Consider the following 11,335-nt stretch of genomic DNA (forward strand, 5'->3'; position numbering starts at 1 on the left):
TTTTTCATAGCAGCAGCCACTGCGGTATGTATGTAAAAAGCCTTCTTCAGGTGTGTTGTAAACTAGTCGTTTTGAAATGACATAAGTCCGAGTCAAGATTTCAATTGCCCAAGTCAAGCTCCCTCCCCTCCAAGTAATTATGAGAGCAAGCCTTGTCAAGTTTAATTTGTAAAATATGAAAGCCCGTCCGATCCTCAACAGTAACTCAACTAAAAATAACAAAATTGCAATACGCCGCCAGCAAATTGCTTTAAGTGCAAAAACAAGATAAAAAAAAAGAATTTCTTTGGGAAATTTGTTGTGAACACACTTAATTTAAACCCAAGTTATTTGGCACAACGACTTGGTTCAAGACAAGTCATTTATTCTAGATACTTTAATTAAGTCAGATCATTTTGGTCAAAATACTTAAGTCAAGGTGTTTGAAGTCATGGACCAAAGTACACTTAAGTCAAGTCATTGACTTAACTCACTACAACACTGAATTAGGGTGTTGACAGAGGGCGGTTCACCTGCTCTAAATATATATAGGATGAAATGCAAATTCAACAATATATCCAGGAGCCGATATCGCTGCAAACGATGGCGCTCTTATTGTCGTGAGGGATGCGCACAATCGAAAAAAAATTGTCAAATAAATGTTTGTTCGTTTCTCTTATTACGCTAGAAATGACACTGGACAGCTGGAATTTATTGCAGGTCTCACTTGTTACACAAACATCGTACGATTGGCAAGTATAACAAACAACTATCACTGACACGGCATTTGCCTTAACAGGTCTAATTCGGTTAGCTTTATTTATAGACCAATTGCGGCCTTTCTCAAGTGTTTCGCATTTCGACAATAGAGCATTTAGTGTCATTATAAGAATCTTTGTTTCAATAATAACAAGGCTTGCTTTGTTAAAAGCATATAATAGTTGTGTTTTAATGACCATTTTTTAAAACGTTCGACGTTTACAAGAAATTGATTAAGTTTTACTCAAAAAAGGTCAAGAATAGTTTGATTATAAATTTGTCGCCTTGTTGTATACCTGTCAGAAATTGTGCTAAATGTTCTTTCAGGGGTATCCCCATGTTTAACTTTCGCTTTTAGTTTTTGCTTATGTGTTTTACAATACTATAAAATATTTTTAATTAAATAAAAGGGTCCAATAAACATCACTGAATTCCTGTGATGACGGATTTTGATAAATTGCAACGCCGAACACTTTGATTCGCCACAATTAAAGATGGTAAAATTGTATGTCAAGGAAAAAATATTACCACAATGGTATAACGTGCATTCATTTATAGCGTACGGTATTCTGGTTAAGTCGGGTTGCCTGTATTTACAATTGTAAAAAGCCAGCTTCATAGGAATTTTAAAGTCAGTCAGCTGTTTCTTTCTGCGTTAAGGTGTAAAAATGAAAGTTCATTAGTATAAAGCAGTGTGTTGACTGCATTTTCAACGGCCCACGCCAGCTATAGCCAAAGGCCAAATGAATAGAGGTAACAGATAAAACTGCTGAAAATAAGCTTCTATTTTTTATTACAGTATTGTAGGTATGCGTGGGTTCGCAGAAGTATCCGGTCGTTGGTGGGTTACAAACGCTTTCTAAACAATAGAAAAAGTGAAATCTAGTTTCCATGGCGGCATCGACACACCCCCTTGACACGCCCACGCAAAAGCCAATCAATAGTCTTTAAAAGAAAGGTGGAATAGTTACAGATTGACATCAACACCAATGACGACCCTATTGATTAGTCCTGCTTGATTCAACGTGTTGGCGGTTTTCGGTACATTTCAACTAGTAATCGCTACAATTTGATTTGTTTTTTGGCAAGAATATATGTTAGAGCATCGGTATATAGACTTCATTTTTAATGAATGGTTTATGTCTATTTTTTATGAGTATGTTATTATGCTTAATCCTGGCTGATTCGATTGTGCTACCATAAAAAAAGAATATAGCACACAACATCGGAGTAAATATATACCGCAGACTACAAAACAACAATAAACGACGTTGAAACAAGAAGAGGAATGTAGTTTTTATGAAGAGGATCACACAAATGTACAATGAACCACGAATGAAGAAGAAATGCCAGACTAAAAACGGCGCCGGTATGTGTGGTCAATTATTACGGCCGAATGTTAAGGATTACGGAAATTAAAATGCCTGATATTTCGGCGAGATTTATATGCTTTTATATGTTTCGCCTACGTAAAATTCCAAAAACACAAACAAAATATATACCGGTCGATGTTGTATTACGAAGTCTTTAGAACCAATGAAAAAACAAAAACTGCGCTTCCGTGGCATCGACACACCCCCTTGACACGCCCACGCAAAACTCATTCAAAAGATCTTGAAAGCAAGGTGGGAATATTGGTAACGCACAGCAACTGGATAAACAAACGCTCGGCTACACAAAACAAGACGTACACCTAAATATTAAATTACACCTAAAACCAACGCCGAGCCCGCCTGGCAACAGCCCTGTACGTTGCCTTGGCAGCGTAGAGCGTTGCCTCAATCAAGGCAGTGCCGGAGCGCAAGAGAAGAAATAAAAGCGGCACCAGCAGTGCGAAAAGAAAGTAGCGGGCCGAGTCACTGTAGGCGCTGCTCACTTCTCTACCGCTAACCGAAGTGTTGGCTGACATCTCTGTGGCTGGACGAGCGTAGACGCTAGAATGAATCGCGTTGCGCGGTCCCCATATTCGCTTGTAGCTTTGCTCGATAACTTGCTCCAGCTGCCTTCCGTTGTCCCTGTCTAAGTTGCCGTAGACTGCTTCTGCAAGGTCGCCGAGAATCTCTTGCTTGTACTCCGAGTGAATTTCAAAGAGATTCCCGGCAAACCTTTCTTCCAGGATCTGAAATGAAATATGTTTATCATCTTAAGATCTATTAATTGATACCAGTGTTATAGCACTTTTTTATTAAATAAAGGTAATATGGCCACTTCCTGCTACATCAGTCTTGTTTGCTAACTTAAACACAATCGACTATTACCCGGAAGTTTATTTTCCGTGACATATTGAAAAAGAGTTTTGTTTTGTTATCTTCTGTAATACATTACTTGATAGACAAATCTTTTGGAACACCACATGCCATACTCTGTCTTTACTATATCAAATATAGTAGCCTACTCAATAGTTGTTAAGGGAGAATAATAAAAGTCCCCCTAAATATTTAAATGTTCACAATTTGTTTTTAACTGGCAGAAAGACTTATTTAAAAATGTTATACAACCATATGCGCATGTTAACTAATTTTTATAGAATAAATTTAAACATCTATAGTAGTGCATTATTGATATAATATGAGAAAAATATACAAATATTGTCTGGGCATTATTATATTTAATGCTTGTAACGCACCGCTCTCATTTTCATGTTGTATCTGACTTTGTAGCTTTGAATTGTTGTTGCACCTCCATGACGATTGGGACTCTGCTTAAAAAAGAAAAAATAACTAACAAAAAGAAACATTTGTGTTGCATTGTCTGCTAACTAGAATCACCTCCATATTGTCGAAGAATTCAAGGATGTGGTTTTCCACAAGTTGGTCAAACAACCTTGTTTTTTCAGGTACGTGGCGATTCGTAGAATTACAAGCGTCTTTAAACCTTCGTTTGGCTTCTCTGGAGCAAAATCCTTTTATTTTGTGCTTCGCGTTCTCGTCAAGATGTTCAGAACATTTCTGAATGATGTTTTAAAACAAGTCACAAAATAGCTTTTTAAAGTCCAGTAATGACATGAATAACATTGTTATCCAACGTACCTCTTTTAGGGTGGTGTTAAGTTCTTTTAGGCACTTGGTAAAAACCTCTGCCAATTCATACTCCAGTTTGCCCTATAAAAGTAAAATGTAGTTGTATTACACGTAAATATGTTTTATAAAAGGGTGTATCGCTATAGCGGAGGTCACCAAACCAGCGCCGGTGAGAACCAGGTTGCCTACAAGGACCATATGAAGGTTGCCTACAAGGATCATAAGAACCTGTTCTGTTCTTATGATAGCATAACTCGACACCCGCTTCACTGTCCAGTGTTGTTATGATTTAAGTCATTGATTTAATTTAAGTGCACTTAAGTCAATGACCAAAATAATTGGACTCGACTTAAGGACAAAATGGCTTGACTTAAACTTAAAGGTATTTTGTCAAATATCTTGGAATTACCTTAATTGTTTTACATTTAAATGCATCTCCAGTTTTGCACATTAAACAATTTGATTGCTGTATATAGTGTTTGCGTTAGTTTTTAGTTGAATTGTTGCGGACAAGTTTGCCAGTTATCGGACAAGTTTGCCAGTTTTAATAGTTAAAAAGTTTACTGTTATTTTAATGATATTACTTGAAATTGACTTGCTCTCATAATGACTTGACTTGGCAACCGATGACTTGAACTAGGACTTATTATATTTGCAAAAAGACTTGAGTTGGATTTAAGTTATTTTTTAAATAATTTTGACCAAAACTTGACATTTTCAAAATGAACAAATGTTGTTCTAACTGGAGCTATTATACTTTTACTATGTTGTTATATGTTGTTTAACCATAGCTTTACCTCCAAAAAGCTTTTCTTCATATTGGCATCAGGGGATTTCAGTTTCTTAGTGCAAAAATTTGCCAAAGAGGACATGTATTTTCCCTTCAACACATACCAACCGCATTTTTTCAGAGTTATTTCACGTGAAAGTGTTTCAGCAAGTTCTTCTACTTTTTCGAGAAATTTCTCTCCAACATCTAAACAATGACCAAAGTAAATTAACTATATTCATCAGACGTTTGTCGTCATACGATATTTGACTATTGAAAATGGTTTGCTTTACCGTATATCCTAGATTTAAAATCGTTCAATTTTACAGTGTTTGTTAATACATAGTATACATTTAACGGTATAGTGCCTCTATCTGTTATTGGTTGCTATTTTGGGGGTTCTGTTAATTCTGATTTTTAATTATAGTTTAACCTGCTTCCGTTGAAACTGTAATAAAAACCAACCAAGGAATAAAAAAGGCTTGTAAGGGGATATATACATGATTTAGCCCTGTGGCATTTTCCCACCAAAGCGACCTCTAAGCCCAATGTTGTTTGTCAATCTAATGTAATCCAAACCAAGCTATCGTTGTTGTCAGGTGTGTATCACAAAGGCAAGGAACGCCTGTTAATTGACGACGGTTCCATTGTGTACATCATTGTGTCCTTCGAACGACCGAGGAAAGTTTTCAACCCACGTTAAGCGGGGGTGTTGTGTTTGACATTTGTAAAGAGACAATGACTGTTTATTCGTGGGAGAGGCGGCCATAACTCCTCGAATTCCAGTTTTCCCATGCTGAGTCCTGAAAGCTACAGCCAATTGTGAATAAGAACTCGTATTTCTTAGTAATCAATGCCGACGCAATTATTTTTGTTAACTATTGGCACGATAAAATTTCATAACATAAGTGTACTTGTTAAGCTTAATTCGCTAGCAACTTTGTGAAAGGCACAAGCTCGTCTTCTAAACCTGGACTCACGATTTAATACAGCGCTCAGAAAAGCTAGATTTTGATTTCAGACATGACAAAGGCCGTTAATTTTGCTGGAGTTGGACCCGGGACTCGAATAACATTACCTAACACTATGGAGTACCTAATTGGACATGTTTATGCGCAGTAACAAATTTCGAAAATTATATTGCAGCAAAGAGTAAGATTGCTGAGGTGGAATAGCATATAATAAAATATTTTCCAACCATGTTTAAGGCGATGATGAATTATACGACACATCTATGAGTAAATTGCTGAATATCCACCTTAATTGAGTTACTCAATTAGGTGTTTAAAGTCGGAGCGGAAATCGGGGTTAACGAAACCGCACATTTGACCGAGGCATCTATGGGACTCTGTGATTAAACTCGGGGAAATTTTACCGAAATCGGACTTGTGAGTCTGACTCAAATTATTTTAAACCCGTAACCCTGATTTGTACGAGTTTGATAAAACAACAAACACGGCCATTATTCACGTTTTTGATTTAATAGTTTTCATTATATCTTTACGTATACTTTTAATATGTTAATATTTTTAAACACTTTGTCGAGCGCTGAAAAAGGCGCTTTTGGAATGTCAAAGCCAACATAGTGAAGCGTTAGGGGCGCTGAGCTCGAGTACGACATTAAAACATTGTTGAAAAGAGCTTTTAATTCTAATTATAAGTTTATTCGTTAATTCTAATCATTGGATTGTACTTTAAATAATCGCGTGTTTTGTTAATTTATTTAATACAGCATAATTAATGTGGCAAATCTATTATCTTTGAATCGATAACATAGACCAGGGGTGGGCAAACTGCGGCTCGCGAGCCGCATGCGGCTCTCCGGCATGTTTTTTATGGCTCTTCTAGTTGAATCGTAAAATTTCAAAAAAATTGCAAAGGTTACCAAGAGTACCGTTTATAAACATTTCTTTTTTCTTTTCTTTATGTAGGCCAGCATTTTGTTTATGACGTAATACTAGACATAGAGTCCGAAGAGTTAACAAAACACTAATATTAATAACTATTGTGCGTGTTATTTTGCTGTTACCGTTATTACTGTGTTGATTATTACCGTTTTGGTATATTGCAATTCTGTTATTATTGCGGCTGGCCTTGAATTATTTGCCGTTTTTTATAGAGAAGATTTTGAGGCTATCTGGTGCTTGTATTTTCTGCAAATTGCTCTTCCATTGAATACATTTTCCCACCCCTGAAATAGACTGACAATATAACGAGAGAAAGGGATATTAAAGAGGACTTTTTCAAAAAGTCTTAAAATCTGGCGTATTGCCACGACCTTTAAAATCAAAGGTTGGTATGACCAGTCATCCAAAGCTAAGGAACGCCGTTATAATTGATCACAAGTCTTGTATAGGATATCGTTTTACCTTTGAAAAGACTTGCCTGCTTGTTCGTGGGAGTTAGCGGGAAAGATTATTCTCATGTTAGGTTTTCCAGTTCCATTTGTTAAAATTAATTGAATAGATAAATACATAGAAGTAGCACAGCCAGTGGGTTTTTGTTTGGTTGTTTTGGGTGGCCGTTGTTCAAAGCGCTTCCGAAATTTCCGCTGCTAATGACGTACTGTATGTTTTGTGCGGGTTATAGTTTACCGCATAAAAGCCTGATACATACTATGGACTATCGTTGTTCCCTTTGTGGACACGAAATCTAATAAACGCCGTAGTTAACTATTCTGATAATGGTTGGTGGTTCAGCTATTGAACTTATGTTAAAAGTTATCCGTCAAATCAATGGAATTCATTATATACGCTTTAAATTTAATTGACATGGTGTCATTACCTTCGTCGTATGCTTTGATTGGTTTAAGTTCAACTGTAACACCAGTAAGACGAACAGAAATGAAAACGTTTTTAAGATTGCAGATCTTTGTATTTTGTGTGCTAAAGCCGCCGGTCATATTGATGTCAATTTTTATAGTGGCCTATCCTACACACATAAATCGCTAAAATCCCAGAAGGTGCACCTTGCATTGTATAATCAGAATAAATCTGGTCGTAAAAAAAAATTATGATAAAAAAAATTATGCTAAAATAATTATGCTGTTTAGGTTCAATTTATATAGTGTCTTTACCATCGTTGTATACTTTATTTTGAGATTGAAGTTTGTATTATTTTTTTTTTCTTTATTTTGAGCTTGAAGTTTGTATTTTGTGTGCGAATGCCACCGGTTCGTTATGTATATCAATTTTGTAGTTGCCCACCCTACATCGCTAAAATCCCAAAAGGAGCACCTTGCATTGTATAATCCGAAGAAACTAGGTCGTCAGAGTGTCGAATTTCCGAGCCTGGTTCGGGCAAAGCATAACACGCGTATCTGCTGAAAGCAGACAGGAACTGCGCAGTTGCTGCTCTGTTCTCCATCGGTAAATCGCTGGACTCCAACTTGGTCTTCATATAATCATCTCCTGCCCTAAATCCGTAACCTGTTTTACGGCCGTTCCAATCCCGAAGTAGTATGAGCAAGGGCTGTGAAAAGCAACAAGAAAATATAAACACGTTGTTTTGAACAACGGATCTGTGTATAATATTTTACCTAAAGCCCAAGGATCAAATAATAAAGGCCTAATTTTCGATTCGATTACTTAAACACAAGAATGAAATGCAGCGGAACAGTCCGGAACGGCTATTCGGAAAAATAATTTTTGCCTTTTCCCCGATTCTGGTAAAAATATGTTTGTTTTTCAAAACGCCATGTACAAAAATAATATTAATCTGTATGAAATCGAACTGTGAACCCACGTTTCTTAAGGGTGCTTGTGTAATGACGTAGCTTTGTGGCGCTATCTTTGCAATGTTCCATGCGTTCCGCTTAGAACATTTTTTGGGGATAATTCTACTTTTACCTCTGCCTAAGCACCCCCTAGAAATATGGTCATAAGGTTTAAGGGATTCCTCTTATACTTGAACTCGGTTTTAATAGCTAAGCTCAGAGACTTTAAAAAAATGCATGGACCTCTTTAACAGTGATTTACAGGTTAGCCACTTCACACATGTTATAAAAAACGTATGAGCCTATATTCCTGACCTCAGATTTAACTTCTCGTTCGCCAAACACTTGCTGGTAGTCTGAAAAATCCTGAAAAACAACACATGGTTAATCATTTTATTCCAAAAAGAGTACGTATTAATCTACTGCATACCTGAAAGGCCTGCAGTTGGGATGACGTTAATTGCCGCTCGACATTAAGTATACGGTACGAGCTAAAAAGCGTACTCATGGCAAATAGACAAGATGTTTCCTCACTGGAGGCGGTTGTGCTAAATAATCCTTCAGAATCCATGAGGAACAAGGCAATCTGTATACAAAAAAAACGAAGTTTATGCTGCTATGTTTATGGGTAATTTCAATTGGAACGATGCAAAAACGTATACCTTTTTACGTATGTTTTTAAAACATGTTCCCTTAATCTATTGGACTGTGTATTATGGCGCATTATGAAATGCTTTTCATCCATTATATCTATGCTGTGAGTGCTTCTAAGATTAAAGGTATGGAGAACTTTTTTTTACTTTTTCAGGGAAATTGAACAAGGAACGCAATTTAAAGGTTTAGAAATAACAAAAATAAAGCTTTGTGCCAATCTTCCATTTTAAACCAAGCCTAAATGTCTGTCATTAAACCCACGTGGCTTACTTGTGGTAACACTGCAAAGGAGACTCCAACAATGAGACCTATATAAGAAGAAGATAAATGTCGCAATAAAACAAAGTTTGGAATAAGACTAAATTAAAATAGGACTACCGGTATTATCATCACAGTCGTTATACCTCTAATCTGAATAAGTCGTAAATCCATCGGAATAGACCTAAATGTTATATACAACCTTTTCCTAATACCAAATTTTATCTAACCCTCAATACAACCCTTTTACCTAACCCTCAATACAACCCTTTTACCTAACCCTCACCCCTAAGTACATCACTAACCCCTAATAATTTCAACACTAAACCAAGTTCTAACTTCTACCATTACTTTCCACCATTAACAGGGACAAAAAATTCGAAAAAAACGAAACGGGGCCGGTCAAACTAACAGTTTCAGGCGTTATTTATAGACATTTATGCCTTATTTCGATGAATTTAAGACGTGTTCCGACTGGGCTGGGTTATATTCAGACAATTTAGATCTCTGTCGTGGATATTACTGTGTATTTGGCTTTATTATGTCGTTGGGCTGAATACCTTAGTATTATAAATTGTTTTGATTTAGATGTTGTTGCCCAGTAGTTCTTGTTGTGTTATTCCTAAAGGCTCTCTATTTGCTATATACACAAGTATATTATTAGAGTTTGAGAGGCAAAAGTTAAGTTGGTGCACTTTATTTGAAACGCAAGTCAAAGCTTATCGGTTTTTCTTGTAAATTAATCAAGCTTACCTTCTCGCCATCATCCAATGTGATCCAATGTGGTTTCCTGGAAATCCAGATGCCTTTTGTTTGTACATCCACTCCTCCTCTCCATTGAAACATGGTGTCTACATTGGCGGTTAGGTCTTTTCTCCATTGACGTTGCTAATTTAACAAAAGTAAAATTTGTGTCACTTCGCTACAATTTAAAGGTAAAGAACAGAAACTATTCGGTCTGTTTGGAAAAATTATGACGGCAATTTAATGATAACCAAACTAATACTCTAAACCAGGTTCCAGAGTTGAGCAAAATGCCCAATTCACAATTTTAAATTAAAATTTAATAAAACGGTGCACATAGAGTATATACAATGACATGTGGTCAACTTTTGTGCAACTTTGCCGGAATACGTGGAAGTAGTCTGTTGCGGATGTTCATATTCATAAAAATTTGGTCATAATTGGTTTGTATTTCAGAGTTTAACACATACCTAGTGGTCTCCAAATAATTGTAACAGATGAACAATGTTCTAATTTCGTTATCAAGGTATTATTACCGCGATGTTACATGACAATGTGTAAACCAATTTAATATGGGGCTATTAAAGAGAAATAGTTCCTTTTTTAAAATCACAAATCATGTGTCAAAAATCCACATGCAAGAAAACTTAAAATAAAATAAGGACACTTTTCATTTGAAGTAGATTGTTACCTCTTCAATTGCCAACTTGGAAAAATATCAATTAAACATTGATCTATATTTTGGTTATATGAGGCAACTTTAAAGTTACATCACAGTAAGTAAACCAGGTGTATACAGGGCTATAAAACCATATATCGTTTTTTAAATACGTTATGACCTCTGTAAATATTTGGATGATACCGTTAAGCTAAATGAACTACAAAAAAACGGGGAGCAGCAGTTTGCCCCATTGCCCGAAACTCTTTCGTGAACTTAGCGGTCTACCAGTATTGCGATAAGCCAATTTTCCGGCAAACTCAAAATAGTGTTGGATACACTTTTAATTTAGAGTATATTTTACCTCTCCAATTTCCAACTTGGCAAAATAGCTTGCCAGTAAATTGAGAAGGAATGATTTTCCAGTCCGCGCTTCTCCTGTCATAGATATGACAGCAATTGGGGATTCTGCGACCACCGGCTGTCCGAATATTGACTCAATCGCCCAACGATCAAAAACAAACGACCCACCCTCGTCGATATGACATAGTTGAAGCGCCATTTCTAATAAAACGTCATGTATTTCAACTGTACGGTATAGGCAAAAACATTGTCGACCACTATTTTTCTAATTTGCTTACCTGTATTCACGTTGTTGCTTTATAGATTAATCCAAGAAAATAAATAATTTGTTTTTCACTTGGTTGTTTATTTATTTCTTCTGGTGATTTTGCTGTCCAGTTGCAACCAAAAAAATTAACTTAAAGGGACATGCAGAA

General features: G+C 36.2%; 1 protein-coding gene across 1 annotated transcript; it reads right to left on the reverse strand.

Moving 5' to 3' along the window:
• Nucleotides 1–2,449: 2,449 nt before the first annotated feature.
• On the reverse strand, nucleotides 2,450–11,335 carry LOC146163320 (uncharacterized). The gene is made up of 11 exons (XM_083380443.1): nucleotides 11,198–11,335; nucleotides 10,921–11,120; nucleotides 9,908–10,042; nucleotides 8,673–8,828; nucleotides 8,558–8,608; nucleotides 7,764–7,998; nucleotides 4,556–4,734; nucleotides 3,768–3,839; nucleotides 3,507–3,686; nucleotides 3,365–3,436; nucleotides 2,450–2,857 (listed from the first exon to the last, which is right to left on the reverse strand). The coding sequence occupies exons 2-11, from the start codon at nucleotides 11,116–11,118 to the stop codon at nucleotides 2,450–2,452; spliced, it is 1,686 nt and encodes a 561-aa protein (XP_083236569.1). The 5' UTR covers nucleotides 11,119–11,120; nucleotides 11,198–11,335.

The sequence above is a fragment of the Ascidiella aspersa genome, chromosome 2, assembly GCF_963924565.1.
Source record: "Ascidiella aspersa chromosome 2, kaAscAspe10.2, whole genome shotgun sequence".
In the NCBI taxonomy this organism is placed as follows: domain Eukaryota; kingdom Metazoa; phylum Chordata; class Ascidiacea; order Phlebobranchia; family Ascidiidae; genus Ascidiella; species Ascidiella aspersa.

Coding starts and splice junctions, on each gene's coding strand:
- LOC146163320 (XM_083380443.1), bottom strand. CDS start 11,118: ATGGCGCTTCAACTATGTCATATCGACGAGGGTGGGTCGTTTGTTTTT. Junction 8,829..9,907: donor CATTGGATGATGGCGAGAAG/GTAAGCTTGATT, acceptor TTTTGTATACAG/ATTGCCTTGTTCCTCATGGA. Junction 3,687..3,767: donor TTAACACCACCCTAAAAGAG/GTACGTTGGATA, acceptor AACATCATTCAG/AAATGTTCTGAACATCTTGA.